The sequence below is a fragment of the Catharus ustulatus genome, chromosome 3, assembly GCF_009819885.2.
Source record: "Catharus ustulatus isolate bCatUst1 chromosome 3, bCatUst1.pri.v2, whole genome shotgun sequence".
Lineage (NCBI taxonomy): Eukaryota > Metazoa > Chordata > Aves > Passeriformes > Turdidae > Catharus > Catharus ustulatus.
The window spans coordinates 88430308-88453445 of record NC_046223.1 but is presented as its reverse complement, the minus strand read 5'-3'; the positions used below and the strand labels follow the sequence as shown (position 1 = coordinate 88453445).

General features: G+C 39.5%; 1 protein-coding gene across 1 annotated transcript in view; it reads right to left on the bottom strand.

Annotated features, from left to right (window-relative positions):
- The window catches only part of COL9A1 (collagen type IX alpha 1 chain), a 63494-nt gene extending 42005 nt beyond the window's left edge, over positions 1 to 21489 (bottom strand). Inside the window, exons 1-12 of the mRNA XM_033054948.2 lie at positions 21337 to 21489; positions 20954 to 21027; positions 19491 to 19568; positions 19222 to 19354; positions 12192 to 12588; positions 7486 to 7563; positions 6849 to 6869; positions 5826 to 5900; positions 5251 to 5286; positions 5079 to 5141; positions 3199 to 3252; positions 2565 to 2600 (exon numbers count right to left, since the gene is read on the bottom strand). Coding sequence (XP_032910839.1) covers positions 2565 to 2600; positions 3199 to 3252; positions 5079 to 5141; positions 5251 to 5286; positions 5826 to 5900; positions 6849 to 6869; positions 7486 to 7563; positions 12192 to 12588; positions 19222 to 19354; positions 19491 to 19568; positions 20954 to 21027; positions 21337 to 21350 — 1059 coding nt within the window. The 5' untranslated portion in view covers positions 21351 to 21489. The remainder of the gene's footprint in view (positions 1 to 2564; positions 2601 to 3198; positions 3253 to 5078; positions 5142 to 5250; positions 5287 to 5825; positions 5901 to 6848; positions 6870 to 7485; positions 7564 to 12191; positions 12589 to 19221; positions 19355 to 19490; positions 19569 to 20953; positions 21028 to 21336) is intronic.
- Between the last annotated feature and the right edge of the window lie 1649 nt (positions 21490 to 23138).

Here is a 23138-nt window from a genome sequence, read left to right as displayed (position 1 = left end):
TTGTTTGTTTTGATAGTGGGGTTGTGGAGTTTGTTGTTGTTGTTGTTGTTAGTTTGTATTTTTGTTTTTGTGGATTTTGTCCGTAGATCTAATCTCACTAAAGGTCAGATGACCAGTTCTGGCCATTTTGAGAATCCTCCTGTAGCTGCACAACTTCTTCAGTAGCATACAGCCATTCATCAGAGGGAAAATTGCATTTATACAGGGTTTCCTAGGAGATTTATTTTGAGCATTAATCTCTGTATGTATGGGTTAACAACCATGGAGCTACAAAATCAATCAGCAAGCTTCTTCCTAACATGAAGTCTAAGGATAAATCTTAATAAGTACAAGGGTAATGACATGAGTTGACTAAGTACATCCATATTTCTCTTTTTTTAAATAAACTGTAATTCTCCTTTCCTCATTATAAGTATTCCTGTGGATTCATCTGAAAATACAAGCTTCAGTTGCTTAAGAGGCAGAACAACTCCAAAGGCAATCCCTACTGAGGTTCACTGAAGCGTTATCACCTTAAGACTGAAAGTCTCAGGGCAAACAAAATCACTCAGCTTTGAACAATGTCTAAAATCTTATCAGATTCATTGCTTTTACAGTCTCAAAATATGGTGACGAAAGTCCTGCTGCTCTGAAAAGAAACAGCATTCTACTTTGACAAGTTGGTCCAGTTTCCTGCTTTTCCAAATTAACATCTCTACCTCAAAATTGCAATTAATCCTCTTTATTCATGTTTTGTGCACCCAGTTATTCTGGAGGGTCTAAAATTAATCATTCTTGCATTATTCTGTAAATGGTGAGCTAAAATCATGTATGTTTTCCTCAACTCAGGTTTATTTTTTTTCAGATGACAGGCTAAAATGCCACAGAACTTCAACCAAGTATTTCACTAATTCTGTTTTATTTCCTTATTTTTTTTCCTATCATAGAATCACAGAATGGTTTGGTTTGGAAGGGAGATTAAAGATCAAATTGTTCAAATTGCCATGAGTAGGGACATCTTCCACTAGACCAGGATGCTCAGAGCCCCATTCAACTTGACCTTAAACACTCCCAAGGATGGAGCATCCAAATCTTCTCCGGGCAAGTTCCAGTGCCTCACCACCCTCATAGTAAAGAATTTCTTCCCAATATCTAATCTAAACCCACTCTCTTTCAGTTTGAAGCCATTTTCCCTTGTCCTGACACCACATGCCCTTGTAAAAAGTCCCTCTCCAGCTCTCTTGTAGGGTCCCTTCAGGTACTGAAAGGCTGCAATTAGGTCACCTCCAAGCCTTCTAGGCTGAACAATCACGATTTCCTCAGCCTTTCCTCATAGAATTGGTGGTCCATCCCTGTAATAATTTTTTCCCATATCATCTGAGTAAACATACCTGACAGAGTTTAAACTACCTTTTCTTTGCGGTTAGATGATGTAATATGCACTGCATACAACTCAGAAAATATTTCCCCATCTAGTTGACATAAAAAACAAAACAAGAAAAAAAAATTGTTCTAAAATTTAGGGGTTTCAGTCTACCTAGAACCTACTTCAATTCTGCCATTTTCTGTGACTAAATTTAACTCATATATTGAGCCTACAGACCAGCCAGTCATTATATTACCTATTTTCCAAATTTTCAAGTGAGAATGAGCATCCATGAAAATTAAAGTGTCCACAAAGTGATTAATCTTGAGTTTGAACATGTCTATAATGTCATGCCTTCAAGAATAATTTTATCATTTTCTCTCTGGCCAACTATCAAAATAATTACTAAATATAAATTTAATGATAGTTAATAGGAAATGGTCAAAAATGCCAATACATGAGAAGTTTTATACTGGAATACCATACCTCTTTTATTTAATTTAAATAATTTCTCCAAATTGAAGCTAATTTTTAATTAAATTTTAATTATATGCAATCTTATTATAATTTATTCTATTCATCTTGTTCCATTACTCATCTTCCTTGTGGTTTTTTCCTAAGCTAAATTCCTACATGCCAACCATCATTCACTTCTTCTACCAGCAAAACTCCTAAAATTCACAATTATTTTCAGCCCTGAAAAATGGATGTTAGCTCCAACTGCATGTCAACTGGGTACTCTTTGCATGTCCTTTCTCATATTTTGGTCTGTTTTCATACAAAACTGCAAAACAGCACAAGAACTCTCACAGAATTTACACTTCAGTGATGCCATTTAAGCACATGGCAGAAGTTGAAAACAGGAATAACTGTAGACTCCAATATGCAAATGAAACATGGACTCTCTTGTCTCCATAGCATTTTCACAAAGAGATGGAAAAGAATGGTGTAAGTCCAAAATTTGTGACTACATCACACATGCTCCTTTCTTTTCTACAGCATACAAACGAAACATGACCTTTCAATAATATTTGCACATTTAGATATAAAGACAAAATGGTTCCTTAAAGTACTACTTTTGTAACTTATGAGTTCTTTGAAACCTCAGAAATAGTTTTGGGTTTTTCTTCACTACATTTGTGTACATAGTGGTAAGAGGACTTCATAATAATACTTAAGGGTATAAAAATCCTCTTTGCATATTAAATGTATTACTTACTGGAAGTCCACGAGCACCTGGCAGTCCTGGCTCCCCCTTTAAAAGATAAAATATGAGTTTTTAAGAGGCATTAGCATCAAGTTTTGCGATCAACATCCAGGAAGATGTTCTCTCACCTTCTGGAGGGCATAATTTAGTGGACATAGTCTGCAAGTATTACTCACTTGATTAATGCTATGGTGGTTTCAGTAAGACTTGATAGAAAGGAAAGACTTTCTCAGTATTAAAAAGATAACAGCCCCTGACCTTTTATTCCCCCATCCCTTTAAAACATAAGCATGCTTATTACTCTGACTTCTGATTCATATTTCATTTGTTTGGTGAAGATGTCAGGTTTCACTGTTCTGTATCCCACTGCATGTTACAATGACACAATTGCAATACAAGATGGAAAGGCCCTCAACTTTACTGAAGATGCTCAACCTTAATGTCAACAATGTAATTCCAGCCACCATTCCTTACTGCTGGCTATAAGAATGGAAGCTTCCATGCTGTGTGGAAAGCAGCTAGTACATATGCATTCTATAGGTATGTTAGGATTGTAAGAAAGGCTGCAGCATCTTATTGATCACATAGAGACAAAAAAATTCTGCTTTAAAAAAATCCATAATTTCATGCATAATTTTGTTCCTACCTTCTGTCCTTTTGGTCCTGGGGCTCCACGTGAGCCATCAGGTCCTGTGAATCCCTTTGGAAGTAAGGTATACAATGTTAAATGCAAGGGCTTTGCGTTTTTCTTAATCACAACAGTAAACATTATACAACATAAAAAATGAAGCTATTAAATGAAATTAGTAACTGCAAGAGCCTTGCATTCCAAATATTTATTTACATGTACACATAGAACTCCACAAGTGACTTCTGGTGACAAACAGTGCCTGTGATATGTATCTTCAAGAATTACTCAGTTAAATCACAATGGACTTAAGCATGTGATCTCACATGACCTTATTTCCTCTTAATGAGAGATTGATGAATTTATTTCATGGCTAAGGTCAAAAACTGTCAGTGTTATCCATTTCAAATAAAAGCTTCATTGATAACAACACAAAACAAAAACTCAGAAAGCTGCCAGGTTGGATTTAAATTTCCACTTTGAACTTGTCTATCTGGCTAAAATTAAAAACTATGATACTATAACCAGGAATTCCTTTGGAGCTCCTAGTTTTCCTTTTGTTTTCAATTTTATAGTCAGTTTACATGGTTTAGAAATTTCCAGATATCCAGAAGAGCTTTTCTTTTACATTTATCTATTAATTTTTTGGTACACTTCCAGCAGTTCAGTGTTCGCACAGTTGTTCCGACAATTTGATTTTGAAAGCTTACATGACCATTACAAGCAATTACTGTACATCACCTTTTTACAGTCTATTAAACCTGACACTGAAATAATTTTTTAAATAAAATGAAGTTTAAAAAGTCAGAACTGCCTCACCAATTAAACACGGAACGTATAAATCTAAAACACCAATTAAAAGTTGAATGCAGAGTGGAAGTACAATAAGGTCTCACTTTTTTTCTACAAGTGAAAATAAAAAAGGTTAAATATTTCAAAAGACTGTACTCTAGTATTACATTTTCACTCATACACTAAGATGAGGGAATATACAAGTGTGAACAGATACAAAAGCTGAGTTGAATTTAGTGTGTTCTGTTTCATGTGATTGTGTTCCCATGTATTTTGGCAAGGAAAATAAAACTATGCCTTGAGCAAAAATTGTACAAGGCAATGATTTTTAAAGATCTGCCTATAGTCTTTTGACATGTACAAATGGGTTGTGGGTCTGTATTGTTTTTAGGAAAATGTGAAGTGGTATGAGATGTCACTCAAAAAGCCCATTTCCTCTTACAGATATGAAATTTGAACAGTTTAATTAAAGACTCTTCCAGCTCCATGTCCACTAAATCTCTTCCCAAAAGTAAATTAAATATTAACCTCTAACAGCATTGCAACCTCAAATAGACACTAGGGTTTTTCATTTATATAATTTGCAATACCCTTTAACACTCTAGTTTATGGTATATAATATTTATTTTTCATATTTAAAATTTTTACAGTTTCAAAAGCTTATGTAAATTAAACTAAGCTTGCCTACCTACTGGCATAACATCTAAGTACTAATGCAACAATCTTGCTTCATAACAAGAAATGTTCTTTAGCAGTACTCTCAAGAGAGAGAAATATGAAGTTTCCAAAAAATGTTTGAAGGCATTTTTATAGCCATAAATTTATTCAAGAGGTATGACTTAACAGGGCATCAACACTGGATGATGTTGAAACTTTGATCTTCTCTATCACTTTCTACAGGATGGGGAGATGCATCAGCAGAGCTTCCTCATGCCCTCGCTGCTCTGCCCCGAGACCAGAGGTGGCTTCCAGAGGCCACAGCACGAGCTGCCCAGTGCCCTCTCCATGGCCACAGGGCAGCACAGCCCTTGTGCTTAATTTATTTATTCTTGAAGAAAATAAAGGGGGGAAAAAAAAGGAAATTCCAGAAAATCAAGTGTACTCACATCAGCTCCCGGCTCTCCAGGCAGCCCAGGGGATCCTGGTTTGCCTGCATCCCCATCTGGACCCTTCGGGATTTAAATGGACAGTTACGCATGATTCACAGAGGGACGCAGAAACAAAACTCAAAATTTCTTCTCTAGCAGAAGCAAATGAAAAGTAGCTGAAATCACTTACCGGTGGACCAGGAGGGCCCTTTGGGCCTCTCTCCCCCTACCAAGATATGGAAAGGAAGGTATTAATTACAACAACCTTTTATGGTCTTTCATGAAAATCATTGATTTACAGATTATCAGACTCTTATTGTAGAAAATAAATATTAAATCCACATCATTGCTATTACAGAGTAACAAATCATCAGAGAAACATCTGACTGGAATCAAGGGAACACATGTAGTAGCTCCTATCAAGAATAATGCCACAAATCCTTATCATATTTTAGTATGAGTGGGCATCACTATGTAATCCCTTTTGAGATTAGATTTATAAAACCCCTACACCCCATTAATGGCAGATAATCACAGCATATGATGCTGATTACACAAAATAAATAATCCTGAGTTTACTACACCAAAGATAATCTGAAAATCTGCTTTCTCCCCTCATTCCAGCCCGCTACAGAGCTTGAGAGCCACCAATTCCTTCATGTATCTGCAGCCAAATTAAACTCCTGAAGATCAAAGGATGACAGACGATGCAGATACACCTTAAGGCATTTCCTATTTCCTAGGCAGGGCATGGGAAACACTTACATCAATGCCATCAATACCGGGAACTCCTGGTGGCCCTGGTGGACCTGGGGGGCCTGGTGGACCAGGGGGACCTCTCTGACAAGGAGTGAAAAAAAGGAGCAATTAGAGCCTGACAAACCATGGAGCCATTCTGAGGGACCAGCACAGTTAAAGCCTATGGGTTAGCCAGGAGGTCACAGCTGTGACAAGGAGCTGCATCCACAGCCGATGAACATCACAAGCCCTACATCCTATTTTGACTGTCACTATGAGGACTGGCGACACCGCCCTCATCAAAGGAATGGGAAAGGTGCTAAACCCCCCTTCCCTTGGCCCAGCCACTCTCCTGTGCTCAGGGCCAGATGGGCTCCACTCCCCACCCAGCAGGACCTAAATGCCACATGGCAATGACCGGGTGGCAGAAATAAAAGTGATCTTTGCGAATCAAACACTGAAACTTGCTACCCTAATTACTCTTTCTGCCAGAACAAAGGAGATAGTCTTCCTGAGAGTTCATACTAGCAAAGAAAATTTAAAACAGCCCTTTCCCTGCTTCACTGACAGGCTCAGCAGTTTCCCCCGGTTCCTCAGGATTACATTAGCATCCAGAGGCACTTTCTCAAAGTGCCGGGCTCCCGAGGGGAGGTAGCAGGCGCCGCCGGCCTGCGGAAATTCACGGAAAGGCTGCAGGTCTCCGTGCCCATAATGGGGGGCTCTGTTCTCCTTGGACTGAGCTCTGCCCGCGGCCCCACAACGGGGCTCTGTGAGCTGGAGGCTGCCCCGGGCGCTGAGCCCGGTCCCTCGGTTCCCACAGCACTGCTGCTCTGGACACATTTCCTCCACACACCAGAGTGCCCAGAAATGTTCCATCCAGCGGATGTGCAGCTCGGGTGTTACCTGCCCCAGGTAGGCACACCTGCGGTACCGCTGCCCTGCGGTCCCCACAGCTACCGGGGGCACACGGGACAAACACAGGGCACGGCAGGGCAGCCTCCGGTCCCTCTGCACCAGCACCCCGAGCTCCGGCCGCCCCCTCGCACTTACCTCGACTCCCGTCTGGGTCACCTGCGAGGGAGAAAAAACAGGAAACAACAAACAGAGCCAAAGTCAGAACAAACTTACTTGAGCCAGGCCGAGGCAAAGGGCCTGCAGGAAAAGCCCCAGGGGCAGCAGGCACCGGGCCATGGACGGAGGGAGCAGCCTGCGGCAGCCGGGGCGGGCGGGCGAGAGGCGAGCGCGGCCGGAGCCCCTCCCGGCCCTGGCAGGGTGGAGGGGATTGGAGGAAGGCTGGCGGCCGGGCAGCCCAGGACGGGGTGCCAGCAGCGCCTTAACCCTTTGTCCTGCTGCTGTCGGGTGGGACACCGACCCCGCTGTGCCCGCAGTGTCCCGCCGCCAGGCTGGGATGCGGAGGGACAGCCCCGACAGACAGCCCCGACAGCCTGCGGGGCACAGCGCCCTCGGGGGCCCGGCCCAGCAGCACCGCAGGCTGTCAGTCACGGAAGGGTTAAAGAGAAGCGGCGGCTGCCGCTGCTCTGGGGGGCTGGATTTCTAAAAGCACCAGGCAGGTATGGTAAAAAAGAGCATCGCCTGCCAGGAAGAGGGGGGGAAATGAGACTCCCGTGGGCTGCAGCGGACGGGACAGGGCAGGGCAGGACAGGGCAGGACAGGGCTCATCTCTCACCCGAGCCGGCAGCTCGCCGCAGCCTTCGCGCTGGGGTCTCAGTGGGTCGCAGTGAATCACCATCCACTGGATCTCGAACTGGCAAAGGAGAAAAGATGGTGTTAATTCGGGTCAGGGGTGGAATACTGGCACACTACGCAGAGGGTTAAACGCTAGGTATTTAATGTCCGTAGCTACAGGTGGAGCAGTGCTTCGCCCTGCATTCCCACACCCCTAACTGTGGAGTCTTTTAAAGAGGGGGCACAAACCACTCCTGAAATCCTTTTTATCACATCTCTACTGTTCTGTTTGCTTTGCAGTCATCAGAGTTTCCAGAGTGCTGAGACTGGAGCACAACAGAAGCCGTACCCTTGTTTCTTTTGCCTGTTAACTGACACCACCATCTGTGAGCCAATTCTTTCCCTCCTTTATCCACTTCTCATTTTCAAACCCTCATAATAACAGCCAATTGAGTGCCATAATATACATATAAAAGAAATAATATTAATTTAATACTACAAGGCAGCCATACAATAGCAACAGCCCAAACTTGTCAATATTATCCTCCTACTAAATCCAAAACACAGCACTGTACCAGCTGTGAAAAGAAGAAAGTTAACTCTGTCTGCCTTGAGGCTATATAAAACAAAAGCTGTTAGGAAACCTCTCTTTTTTTTTTAAATTAAAATTAAAACTCTTCTGGTGGCAAGGTAGGTAGTAAATTATGTGACTGGCTTCCCATTGATTTAGGAGAGGTGAGAGAAGGGCAAACATGTTCTAGCCTTGCTGTCAAGGTATTTTTTCCTTTGCCAGTATTTCACAGTGGCCTTGTTGATTATGTTAATCTGATTTAAAGGATGCCACTATTTTGAAGACATCTCATGTAGGTATTCTACTGATATCAATATACAGTGTTATTAAGGATTAAGTATTGTCACAAAGTTCTCAGAAATAAACCTCAGGTAATTTAGGGGTAATCATAAAGCAAAGATACTAAAATGTAACCTTTTAAACCCAAAGGTGGTGTGCTGGTTTTGCCTGAGGTAGAGCTTATTTTCTTCACAGTAGCTGGTATGGAGCTGTGTTTTGGATTTGTGCCAGGAGCAGAGTGGATAGCACAGGGATGATTTTTTTAATTGCTTTTAAGTGCTTGGACAGAGTCAAGAACTTTTCTGCTCCTGAGGTCACCCCATCAGCAAGGAGGCTGGGGGTGCACAAGGACTTGGGAAGCGGGCACAGCCAGGATAGCTGATCCCAACTGACTAAAGGGATATCCCAAACTGTACAACCTCACACTCAGAATATAAAGCTGGGAGAAGAAAAGGGCAGGGGGGAGTTTGAAGTGATACTTTTTGTCTTCCCAAGTTACTGTTACATGAGATGGAACTCTGCTTTCCTGGCAGAACACCTACCTGCCATTGGAAAGTCGTGAATTAATTCCTTGTTTTGCTTGGCTTGTGTGCATGGTTTGAGCTTTACCTATTAAAATGTCTTTATCTCAATCTACAAGTATCCTTACTTTTACAGTTCTCATCCCACCATGAGGTAGAGTAAGCAAGTGGCTGTGTGGGCCTTAGTTGCTATTTGGAGTTAAACTACAAAGAACATTTATGAACCATAGGTCAGTATTACTGACATACATTTTGCAAATTTCCTACAGGATTTCTGTTTCATCTTAATTTCTTAGTCAGCACAGATATAATTAACTGTGTGTGACTGTTCACTGTTTTCTCCTCTTAAGTTCTACAGAAATTCCTGCAAATGCCCACCATCTTTGCACATCTTGATATCAGCCAAGTAATTCGGTTGCCAGTGCTTAAGAGTTGAGAGAGGTTAGGTAAAATGCAAATGAGACCTAAATATGTAGGGTAGTATTTTCAGTATAAAATCAGTCACACGGATGCATTTAGCAGTACCATAGGCTTTAAAGAAAACTGTGACCCTCAGAGCACAGTTGTAGGTCTCCTCTGGGAGATCTGGCTCCCTGCACCCTACTGGGCTGTTGCTGGCTTGGTGATGGTACAGAGGAAGTCATCCCTCCCAGGGAAGTACAACTCAGCTAAGCAATTTTTCTTGGGAAGATTTTCTACAATACTTTGTCAAGGATATCTATGTTTCTTCTAAGAGAGATCTGCTGTCAACTGTTTGTACATTTGTTAAGTGAACGAGAACAAACTACATCTATTTAAATGCATCTCATTCCAGAGCCATTTTAAACTTAATTTATCCATTTGGATATTTCTCTGAAATAGTTTTTTAGAGCTTAATTTTCTTTGCACCTTTCTTTAAAGTCTTTGAACATTACAGCCAATTCCAGTGTTATGTGGCTTTCCATGGCTGGGGCTCAGCCTCCTGAATGTGACATTTCACAGGGTGAAAAAAAACTAGATGAGACTTTTTACAGTACACAGACACAATCTGTTCTATGGTGTAAATTAATCCCTGTTAATCAAATATTGACAAGCAGCTTTCTCTTAGATGTTACAAGTCATGTAGCTTCCCTGAGCTAGTTAGCAGCAAATGTCAATTAAATAATGACCAAGAGTCACTTCTAGCAAAATGTTTCATGTCTATTATGAAAAAAAACATGGTAATACCTCTGAAATCACAGGAATTAAGGCAATTGTATAATCTCACAGAAGTTATAATTTGAGCAGTAAGAAATTAGTTCCCCTAGTAATAATGTTTTTCCTGTAAAAAACATGTAATTTAGGAAGTAAATTCCTTTTCAGTTTTGAAATTATGTTGAATCTCACTCATACTGCTCGAAGTTTATAATGGATTATATTAACTACTTTTAGATAAAAAAGATAAAAATTTTAGATACTTTTATCTTAAAAAAAGAAAAGATAAAATGCAGCTGTTAATCTGTGTAAAAAGTCACCTTCTGTAAAGCATTTCAGAAATCCTGGAATAAATTTTGTAAAGGCAGAAAGGCAAGATGCAGTTTCTAATGTATCTATTATTTTCCTAGGCAGTCACAGTAATAACAAGCAATAAAGAATTCCTTCTAAAATTGTATGTATTTCAGTGCACCTCTGAGAAGCTGACCTATTTTGCAAGATAAATAGGGCCCTCACCAGAATGCTGCAAAAAAGGATAAGAAACACATAATTTATATCCTTTTAAAATTCTACCACTGGAAGTAATATACTTTAACAATGCCTGGGTGTAAATTAAAAGCTATGCCTAGGGCATATTAAATAACCAAGACTGTTGAGATATTTAAACTTATAGCCAAGCAATTTAAAGACTAGAGTAGCCCCAAACACAGATTTATTTAGTCAATGTAAAGAGAAATAAAGTCCATAGGATAAACTAGAAAATTCTGCAATATAAATAGACACTTTAAAATTACTAACTAGTCCATCTGACTATATAATTCCTTTATCATAATTTCAGAGGATATGGGGTTTCCTAAATCTACATTACTGTAATGTCAGGTTGAATCACTATCGTTGCCGTTTTGGGGTTCCCAGCACAGGCCATGCAATTCAATCTAATGAGTCCTAAGTCAGTTCTGTCTAAAATAAAGTATATTTTTAGACAGCCAAACTCAGTTTAAGAATATAATATCATGGTTACTTTCTTTCTTCCCTGACAATTTGTTCCAGTATTATTCTTTTTGTCAAGAAATGTGCATCATACCCTTGTTTTAAAACCTAACTCCTGCAAAGATTTCACTTTTGTTTCACCGAATCTTCCCAGAAGCATGCTAAAGTTTTAAACAAATATTTTGCATTATAGATGATGAATTATAAAAATTACTTCATTCCATTTTGTTCCTTCATCCTTAAAGGAGGTTGTCCTATAATTGCCATAGCTCCACACTGGTGCCTAAAGATGTACAGTCTTAAACACAGGCAAGGCAGAACTTAATGCCAGACACTTTTCCCCACCAAATGCCTGAAGAGCCCTGGGTGATCAATGCTGCTCCTTTGTACACCTTGCTGAAAAGAGCAAGTCTCTGCAAAACAGGCTGGAGGGGAAAGAAGATTCCAAGTTGCTCTTCTGCTTTTCTTCCTTTCTTTAACCCCGCCCAAAGGTCAGTCAGAGTACCAACAGAAGGCCAAGGTGAACTTGATACCACATCTCTCTCCTCATTTCAGCTGCCATTTAAAATCATTATTTCAACAGGCAAAGGAACCCTCCTTGTTTTTAAAGGGATGACCCTGTGTCTAACTTAGTATAACTTCTCAGTTATTGAAATTTCCTAATCCACATCTACAGCAGCATGCTAGCCAGATCCCTTCAGACACACAGGGCAGCTTTCTGCTGGCATTCTCATGTAAAACTGATTTCAGACCAGTGCAATACTGCAACTAAACACACAAAAATGATAAAACATGAGATGCTTCTTCTGTTCCAATATTTTTCCTTTCAGATTTACCCAACACTGGTTAACCTGTGCCCACATTTTATTGCAAACCATGTGAGAGATAGAGTTCAAAATTTCGTCTCACTTCACTCTTTCACTTTGAAGTTGTAGTAAGTATAGGGATGTCTAAGAATTTTCATTATTGAAATTTAGACTAACCTGGGTCATCTCTTTACTTACAAGGTATAAATGAAAAATTTGAAAAACACAGCTAGTACTTACCTGCCAAGGAGTTATTTTCTGCCATTTCTGCTTTCAGAAATAATTTAAACATGCATTCCACAAAACAAATGTTTTCCATATTTAATGTAAAACCCTTTTTTAAGAAATAAAATATTTTTAAACTTACCGGAACTGAAATTTGGGGATTATTTTTAAGTTTTCCAAGCACAGCAAAGCCATCGGTGTTGATTTTCCCTTTTGGTTTTATGTTTAAGGATTCTATTTTAATACAGTCAATAAAAAGCGTGACACTGTTTGCTTCTACAATTATCATAAGCTTGTGCCATTGGGAGTCAAACAAGAAAGGCAAATGCAAAAATGATGCCGTTTGGTGTTTTCTGTCTGCTCCTTTATAAGAAAACTCAACACTTTTCACTTGACCATTGAGATTCACTCCAACTTGTTCTTTTCCTGAAGAATCCTGAATCTGCCAAATAGTCCAGTATTTCTGAAGTGTGGCCCCAGTCATCCGAAAAGTAGTTAGAAAGGAATACTCATCAGGCAATCCGTTGGAATATATGGCACTGTATAGGATTAAAATAGAGTAGATTCATTCTGTAGGTGCTCTGAAGAGCTCCATTACTCAGAGAAAGCATTACTCAGTGGAAACATATCTCAGCCATTCTTGTGTCCATGTGCTTCTGGATGCTGAGCCCCAAAACAAGGTGTTACTAATGGCAAAAGAACTGGTTCAGAAGTGTGGGTGTGGGGAGCTAGGGTAGTGCAGGAGGGTATCTTCCCTGATAGCTTGCAGCAGTACTGATTACCAAAGAAGAAACATCTGTGAACAGCCAATCAGTCTACAGGATATAAAGGAGTAGGTCAGCCTTCCACCATACATAGGTACTTGAAGATAGAGATACAGAGAGATTAGAAAGCTGCTGGTTGTGCTGAGAGGCACCAAGGGACATGTGGTTGTGTGAAGCACAGGTAAGGTGATGTTGTATGTGGGACAGTCCAGGATTAGGTGGCTGGGACAGGGATAGCTAGCCATGCGGAAAGAAAGAAGGAACCAAACATACGTGAAACTGCTTGTAGGTAAAGAAATCAGTACAAGGTGCCAATAAGAGAAAGGAGTCAGAATTAACAGAGAAGCCTATAAAATGAGGAGACAGAGTTGTACAGAACTGACAGAGAGGCTTATGAGAAAGAGACAGTATTTTATAAGAAAAGGTGTTGAGTTCAGAATTGTATGAGAATAAGGACTGAAGATGAAAATATGTGGAGTTTGTGGCTGAAGACTGGTAAGAAACATGAATGAAAGGGCTGATGGTGTTACCAGCCCTATCTGTCTTGCCTTAGCTGTGATGTGGGTTCTTCCAATGTTTTTCAATTTTTATGGTAATCCTAAGATTAATGGATGGAGCAACAGCTAACTCCTACTATAGTTATAAGAGTTATAGCCTACAGTTATCCTATTTCCCACTATTAAACTTATAAAATCAATCAACATAGTTTGACTTTACAATGACCAGGGAGAAAGTGCAGACCTGATTTGATTTTGAAGACATAAGAATGTGTCTTGTAAGTGGATTTTTTTTTTTTTGTTCAGCTTGCCAATAATCCTTTTGTTAAGGTATAAGCTATCACTTCAGCAGAAATAGTTGACAAATATATGGTGAGAATCCACACTCAAAGTGTATTATCTCCTGTGACATTCAACCACAAGACTACAAGTAGCAGGGAACAGATTTGCCGTATGTAAGACATCTCATACTTCAGCAGCTCCTGTAAGGTGAGCATTGGAAATGCAGGTAACAGTGGCTGTGTCACTGTGCGGAGTGTCATTTTTTATTTCCAATGTGACTCTGAACCCAGTATAATATTTAAGAAATAGGTCTTTCCATATTTTTTTCTGTGGATCATAAAACTCTAGTGTCATACCCAGTTGACATCAGTACATTATTTGCCATCTACCCACATTGAAGAATGCTTGAATAAATTTCTTAGGTGTGAAGATATGTAGAGCAGTTTTGTCCCAGTTTCATTAGAATAACTTCTCAAGCAAGTAGACATTTTGAACAAAGATGATTTTTGGGTTTCAGATTAACTCCATCTCAGCAGTTATTTAGATGGCAATAGTGAATCTCAGGATTTAGGCTGTGGGGCGGGGGGGAAATTGTGTAAGTCAGCTCTTATTCCATATGCTTGATGACTACTGGTTTAGGAAGCGAGTACTTCCCAAAGCAATCTCCCTAGTTTGTAGTGTTCTAAGCTGTAGTGCAGCTGTGTTCCAGCAGGCAGCAGCACAGCCGCAGCAGATTTCAGTGAGGACACAGCAAGCCTGGCAGCAGCTGCAGCTTCACCTTACAAGTACCTGCCTTGCTGCTGTTTCTCCTTTTTTCCACAAGTTTTTGCAAACACCTGAGAGCTGGGGTACAAGGATGGGGAATGTTTAGCTGCAAAATTTAGCTCATTATAAAAGGTGTGAAGGCATACAAAGTTGGAAGAGGAGGTTCCTTGCCAGTCTCTTTAATCTTTCAGAGCTTTTCTCTGTATTGTCTCTTTACTGAGGATGAAGTCTGCCTCGCCTGGTTTGCTTTGATAGGACTTTATCTAACTTGTTGTGTTTTGTCATTATTTTCAGATGCAAATGTCAACTGAATGTGGATATTGTGGATTTTCCTTGATTCTGAACACTTTGCAGTATTTACTGTCCCTTATCCCTCTCTGTGTTTGGTTTCTGGCTGACAAAATAAGCATATATCTTCTTTTCTGGTCCAGGAAGATAATTTTTCTCCCTCTCTAGACATACCTTCAGTCTTACTAAGCTTCTGATCCAGTTCAGCACATCCTTTATGGCCTTTTGTGTCCTTCCTCTATATCTCTTCAATTGCTAAAACTTTAGCTCAGCTGGGTCATTTACCTCTTCAGTTGCTTGCTGAATCTCATTTGCTCTTGCAGAAAAGCTGGTTTTTCTACTACCACACTGAAGGTGGTATTGTTAGGTGATCTTTAAAAAGCCTCCTTGTGACACTGAACTTTCTCTTTCAAGTTTGATGTCTCCAGGATGTCTGACACACTGCTCCAAAAAGAACTAACCCCAGATCCTCTGTGAAGAGGTTTTCAGCATTTCTCTGCAGTGCTAAGTTTTGATGTCATGGCAATGCTCGATAAACTATCACATGCATTCTTATCTGACCTCAGCTGACACAACTATACTGCCAAAAAACCACAACAAAAGAAATTTTAAAAAACCCTAGTACATGAACATACTTTTAGATTGGAGGATTGTTTATACCAGATTGGAAAACTAATTCTTTGCACTGTATTTACCTATAGACTTGGTACTCTTCAAGACATTATATGGGTCCTCCTCTTTGCAGACATTAAAACAGGAAAGATATGTGTTGAATTTTTCAGAAGATATGCAAAGAAGAGAAATAATGAAAGAGCTTCTGATGTTGGTAAGAGAGCTCAATTATAAGAAATGTATATCAAACACTAATGATAAGAAATTCAGTGCACAAACATGGATATGTATTCACATTTTTAAAAAATATTAATACCAATCAGAACTGCCTTTAGACTAAAGATTCAGTATCAGTAACGTGACTCAACACAGTGAAGCATGACCCATCACCAGAAAGGTACTCTGCAGGGGACTGTTACTGTAAGACTTATACCTATAATTCTACAAGCAAAGCAGAGACAGTCTCCTTTCAGCTACTCCCACAGTAATGATCCTTTGGTGGTTTAACTGTATTTCAGAACACATTTCTTTCCAAAGCTCGTAACCCTTATACAGGCAAAATCCTTCTGAAGTCAGCAACTTAAAATGCTAAATATTTGGAAACCGTGGCAAATTAGCATGCTATTTAAATAAACAATTGTTGAGAAGTTATTCCTCCATCTCACTACTGAGTGAAGGATGATGGACTCTTAACTGTATTGAACAGCTGGTAGCTGTATAAGCATTCAAATGATTTCTGGAAGTTATTTTTAATGTAGTTGTTTCTAATTCCACTGATTTATGGAAGGGAACCAAGCAATTATAAGTTTAGATTCAGGTAAAGGCACAAAGAAATAATTTGTATGGAAACATATGTAAAGACCAAAACCCAGTTTTGTTCCTGATCTATTTCCTGTCCACTTAAAATTGTTAGGAATATAAGCCATCAGATCTTTTTATTTAATTTGAGTTTTTCTTCATTTTGTAAGAAAGAATCACAGTCCAGCTTTCCATGTACACTAGTACTATTATTGACTGTTTTAGCCATTTTATGTATATGAGGTTAGGTCCATTACTATCAGATATTTGAATATTTGCCTAAATTTAAGTACTGGAGGATGGGTAGTTTGAAACATTTGTAGTTCATCTAGAGGAACTTCTGAAACACTATTATTTCTTTTAATCTTTTTTGTAAATACCTAAGACTCTCACTTATCCTGTATTTTGGATACTTACCAGGAAGATTTCTTTGAGATTTCAAAGTTAAGCCCTACCCAGGCTTCAATGCAACCAAGATAAGTCCTCTGACTATGGTGAGGGAAGTCCTGACCTATCCCACTGACCCCAGAATTCATCAGGAGTGGAAGAGTATGTTGAGTCAGCTATATACCTGCTTGAATTCTGTAGACTAACTGCTTATTTTACTAAATTTGTGGGGTTTTGAGCTAATTTCTTACTTAAGCTCTATTGGTCACTGACTTAACTTGGTCCTTGCTAAATAAAGATTTTAGAAGTTTTAACACGACCCACTGGAGGTGGCTGTGGAAATGGCTGTGGCCATTCTCGTGATACTGCAGTATCATGTGCCCTGGGTTGAGGGTTCTTTTGATCAATCTGGAGACACTCATGTCTGCATCTCCTGAGGCTGCCTAGAATCACAGCTGACCTGGCAGACACTACTTGGCAGCAATTCAACAAGCAATAACAATAAAACTTAGTTCAGCACTCTAAAAGCATCTGTCTTAAGTCATTAACCAGAAGCCATTTGTTAGGACTCATTACCCTCAGCTGATCTTTATTCTTCAGAAACTCCCACTTGTGATCTAATTAATTCTCTTATGACCTAATTAGCTTCCTAGCTGCATTTTGTCTTTTCTGTTTCAGCATCATCATCAATATCTGGGTGGGATAGCTTACTCACAATGTGAAAGCAAAAGCACCTGAAGAGCTTTCGTGGCTAAATGTAGAAAAGCCAGACCTTCAAGCACATGCACTTGAGGAGCACTGCTTCACAGAAAAGCAATATTCCCAACGGGGGAAAAAAACAAAAAAGACAGAAAATGGGACTTTGAAGTTTTCTAGATATTTCAAATTTACTGATAAAGCTTTATAAAGTAGCTTCCTATTTTGTTTGGGGGTTTTGTGTGTGTGCATTATGACAGTTGCATTTGTGAAGTCAAAGGTTTAAGATTACATCCAATGCACAAAGATATTCAGCCCCTTTTCCGCATATAAAAGTCATGAACATATTTATTCATGACAATATATTTAAGGTTTCCATTAAAAATAAACACAGTTATTATCAAAATAAGCAGGATTAATTTTCTGCTTACTAACTGGTGGACACCTACCACATGTACATACCTTAAATTGAAAAATGGTTTCACCATGTCTAGTAAAAACAGCTCTCTGTCATGGCAGTTGCACGCAGTTATTGCATCACACTATTCCATGGTGTGTAGTACACACACCACTGTATTGATCCTTCAGCGGCGTTTACTACACAAGAAGCACTGGCCAAAGGGACTTTGTTTGGATGATGGGAGAAGCTAAGTTATGACTTGCGTGCAATAATTTCGGTTCATTCTGGGATTTACTGCTGGGCAAGTATGCAAAGCAGAGAAAAGTGTGAGTCCCGGTTAGAGCGCCGTTTCAGCACCGCGGGCCGGGACAGCTCCGGCAGCCGGGGCGGGCCGGGTGGCTCTGCCCTGCCCTCCCTTCCTTCCTCTCCTTCCCTCCCCTTCCTCTGGGAAGGCCACGCTGTAAAATAACTCGGCCTCTGTGCGGAGGAGGGGCACACTGAGGCATAGGAGTACAGTCGGGACCCAAACCTGAAATCCATTTCCTGGGCCAACGACCCCAATGGCAGGAGCCAGCTCAGACATAGCCAAACATGTCAGCAGTTGACACAGGGTTATTCAGGGGTAACTTGTGTATATCAAGCACATATTTCACTAGAACTATCTATAGCAATAAGTCTAAACGATCTCAAAAGTGAAAATATTGCTGCTTTTATCTGAGAATCTTCAACTTTTAGTTAAGTGATGATCCAATTTGCTGTCTGTGTTTGGACTGACATTCATGCATTAGCAGCCCTGATTTGTGTCTGGGACTGAAAGTAGCTATGACCCTAATGTAACCAAAAAAACTCTAGAGTAGCTTAATCTGGTGGCTATGAAGGTAGCAACCAGGGAGGATTGCAGCAAGAAAAGTTGTTAGTATTAGGTGGACTAAGACAGAAATGCTTCACAATCCAATTATTCCTAGCTGAAACAGTAGTCCAGTTAAATGTTGAGCCACATAATTGGTAAATTGAGGAAATCTTAATTATGTAAGGTGCTGGAACAGAACCCAGACTTGCCTAAATTTGGTAAAGACATCTCTACCCTGGTGTACTGTCTCTTTTCATTCACCAGCAGCAAGTCTGGCCTGTAAAGCACAAACATAATTAGATTCCTAAATCCTGACTTCTATCACAAATTCACTGTAAATAATAGTTTTTCAACTTTTATAGATTAAGTGACCATAACTCAGCCAGGAACATTCATATACCTGTTACCTAAAACACACACACAATGAAAATCTCTCTTGCCTCAGAATCAGTGAGTTGATATCCTACCTCGTCTCTGCAATCCTCACATGATCAGAAAGATCTCTTTGTATCAATATTTTAAAGAAATTTTCTTCCTTCTCCTATTAAATTTTCTTTGCCTCCTTATTTCAAGTCATCAGCAACTTCTGACATTACTTTCTAGACTTGAATCCCTTAGTATCAGCAAATCTTGAGGCACTCTGAGCAATATCTGGTTAGAGGAAAATGGAAGTCCCTGAAATTGCTGCTACAGAATCAGCCTGATCTGGTGTTGGCAATAATAGTTTTTAAAAAGTTCAATTCCTCCTTCTCCTTCTGAAAACTTCTCAAATTAGGGGAGACCTACCACTTAAAAAAATAAGATTGCAAAATTTTAAATGAGGAAGGTATTACCTGGTTGGTATCCTGAAGTCTACATTGGGTCCCAATTTATAAGCTACTTGAAGAGAAGTGGATCCCACTACTCTTTCAATAATTCCTTGGGAAGCAGCTTTTTCTATTTGAAACTGAGAAATCAGGTCAAAGCCTGCAAGAAGAAAAAATATGTATCCATAATGTAGCTTTCATATTAATTTGAGAATTGTGCTGTCACAGAGCTGAATATAACCTGATAAATTTCTTGAACGACAGCTTTTTCCTGAAAAAGTCAGGATACTACTTGCCTGGTAAGTCATCTTGGCCAATCCTGATTGTTGGGCAGATATCAATTCTGTGACTGGCACCCAGAATAGCAGGTAGTCCTGAAAAAAAAAAAAGTGAATTTACTAACCATGTGCCTACACATTGCCACAGATGACCTTACAAAATTAACTGAAGCAACAGTAAGATTATTATTAATTAAACAGAGCTGTAAATAATAATAATTAGAGGTATACAGTAATTTAAACTGTACTCAGTAAGTAAGAGGTATAAGAAAATAATCTTTTTCTAGAGAGCTCCAAATTAAAACTGGTAATTTGATATGCTATTTGTTTTTTTATTCAAACCTTTAAATAAGAGTATTATAATAAATCTTCTCTTGCAGAGTTGTTGAGAAATAGTAATAGTTTAAGAAGGCCTGTTATATAAGAAGGTTTTGAGTTGTAATTTTTTTGTGGTTCAAGCAAACTTAAAAAAAAAAAAATAGGCCAGTTACCTAAATCAACAGTCTACTCCCAAGGAAACTTAAACAAACCTCATGCCAACTAAAGAAGTTGTTGTGAATCAGCTGGCATCTTTTCCATCCTCTCTGGTATTCCAAACTTTCCCACTTTTCTCTGTGCCAGATTTTATCAGAAAATGAATATTCATGAAATGCACGGTTGTGGCAGGAAGACCTTACAGACCTTTTCTGTTTACCCAGATGAAAACGTAGAAGAAATTTGTTTGAAGAAACTAAATCTAAAAATCCAATTTTTCAGAATATTATTTGTCAAGAAACCTTGTCATGACCATAAGACCTACAAGATACCCAGAATTAAGATAGAAGGAAGGAAAAGTAAGCATTTATTTGAAGAGTTGAAGAGCCATGTACAAGTACAGTACCAAGTCAATCTGGAAAATGTTAGCAGAGTGTCGGTAGGGAAGAATGAAGAGTGGAAGCTGGAAGGAGAAATATTTCTAACCTACAGAGAGCCTCTTGTGTGCTGCAAAGGCTCAACCCTAAATGTGGGTTTCCTTCTGACAACATAGGCTTAAAGAGAACATTCAGCTTGACATGTTACACCTTAGAAAAGACCTCATTCTATATTCTTTGATGAGACATATGGCTGACATCCAGCTATTTACATTTATGCCCAGCAAATAAAGTAGAACCCATTTATTGCCACATGTAGCAGAAGAATATCTAACTAGAAGCATTGAAAGACAGGGAAGGTTTGTGTCCTGTATTTACCATCTACATCCAGATTTTAATCCTTACCTTAAAAATACATCTAATGACAAATTTATAGCAATACACCGAGCTCTTGCTTCTCCCCTGTTTTTCACATATATCCTTCTATCCATCCATACATAAATGCACATAGACAGCTTTGTGTGATTTCTAGTTACAGAGGAATTTAGTTTTGAATAAACAGGGAATAATAATTCTTTTCACATTCAAAATTACACAAAGATAAAATGTAGATAGAATCTGTCTCCTTACTTGATTGGTGCTGGATGGTGGCTGAGGTGAAAGACCACAGAAAACTACACAGGTAACAGAAAGCTGTAATTTTCCTGTAAGCAGAAAGAAAACTCCTGTGTGAATCTATAGTTTCTGACAGGTTTTATTATTAAATTTCTCCTCCAAGCCATGCATATTAAACATATAAAATACCAGTTAAGGATTTGCTAACAGATTTGACAAGACAATCTCTTTGACAAGATAATTTCTTTACATGACAACATTTTATTTTTTGCCTTATAATAAAACATGTCAATAAAACTCTTTCTATTGTAGTCCCCTCCTATAATGCTGGCAAGGACAGCTTTCACTGTTCTAATCTCTTATTTACAGATGTCTCTAAATCCCACTTGTTCTCTTACCAGTGGCTTTTCATCTTCACTGCTGGATTTCTTCACTTCTCTCATGTGAATACGCGGGGTATATCGTCACACTGCCTGCTTCCCTCTCATTAGTCCGACAGAGCAGTGCAGCAGTGGGTGCAGGCAGCTGCTCCTGCCCCACCAGGACCCAGCAGAGAGGGAGGTGCAGTCTGCTGGGCTGGTTTTAATCTTTCCAGGGGAAGGAGGTGGAGGCTGGACAGACGTGTGTCCTGGTGGGCTCTGAGGGCGGAACCTCTGGAGCCAGCCGAATATAAAGGAGCCAAGAGTGCAAATTAAAGGCTGCTTCTTTCACCAGCATGAGGGCAAGGAGATACAGAAAATATGAGTTCAGCAAAGCCAGGCAGGGGAATGAATTATATGTTCCAGGAGGTGTGAGAAAACTGGTGGCCCTGATACAGTGTTAAGACTAGAAGCTCTGAAAAGGAGGGAATCCCTGTCCTATAAATAAGGCATCTCTATTTCTTACAGATTTACTCATCAGGTGACCTCAGAAGCCTGTCTGGTGAAGTCCCATTGTTTTTTTCTGAATAAAACAGGTTATCTAAAAGGGTTTTCTTTGCTTAGATTCTAACCTCCAAGGCATACACATAGGTGTTATTAAGCAAGGTCTTTTCTTGTTCTGTTGTTATTGATAAAGTGTTCCCTTTCCAAAGGGACTATTACATACGCTTGGACACGCAAAGACATTTACTCATCTTTGTTCACCCAGATGTAAAAAGAGAGAGAGAAAATAAACCCGTATGCATGCAAAGATCAAGGAAAAGGTAGTAAAAAGACAGAAGGTCCTGATAGGAACTGCAGTCAAAATTCATGAATGTATGGAAAGGTATGCTAGATTGTTCTTAGACAACCCATTTGGAAGGTTTCATCTTCTCTAGATTATTGATATTCTGGTTAATAACACCCTAAATATCCAGAGTTTTTAAAGTGTGGTATACAGGAAATGCAACAATCTCTGCCGCCTGATCAGTGTCTGGAGAAATAACCTGGTAATGAACTGTCCCCTTCATCCCAATTTGCTGTAAATCACATTCCTGGTATTGGTAATTTCAGTGTTAATGTAGTTTACAGTTTTAAATCTATTGTTAGAAAGGGTGGGGCTGGATCACATACAAGAACAGTTTGCCATGAATAATGTCTAATTTTGATGCCTAAGGGACTGAAGCTTTGATGATACCGTTTTTTCACCCTTCAAGAGAAAGACACACTCAGGGACCTTTGTGGTCCAGCACAATTGTGCACCTAACACATCAGCACCAGGATTGTCACATGAAACCTCTTTCCATTAAAAAACAAAAAAGGTGAAATGCCAATTTGATTTCACAAGAAGTTTGCCCAAGTCATGACACACCTGAGTGCCTTATTCCGCCACGCAAATATTTCCATTGTAGCGTCCAATGGTACCCATAGGGCGTGAAAGGAGTCTATAAGGAGCTGGAGAAAGAGCAGTACATGGAAGTCACTTGAAGCTATAACAAAGGGGAATGTGGCATGTGAAGGAAAAACAGAGAGCATCCAGGGCTTAGAAAGAATACCAGAAGCTTTTGTGAAGGAATGGAAGAGTCAGGTGCCAAACCATCTTTTGTTGTCTATAAGCTGTGGCATTTCCTTTGCCTTTGAGACTGCTTAGTATTGCCAATTTATTTGAGGCAGTATTAAGGAAGAAAAAGCTGTTCCAGTAGTTAGATAAGGAACTAATTAGTAGTACCTTACAGTAAGTTAGCAGTATTTTTTGGTACATGGTGTGAAGATGTCTGCCATCCGTTGTGTCTGGGGTTATT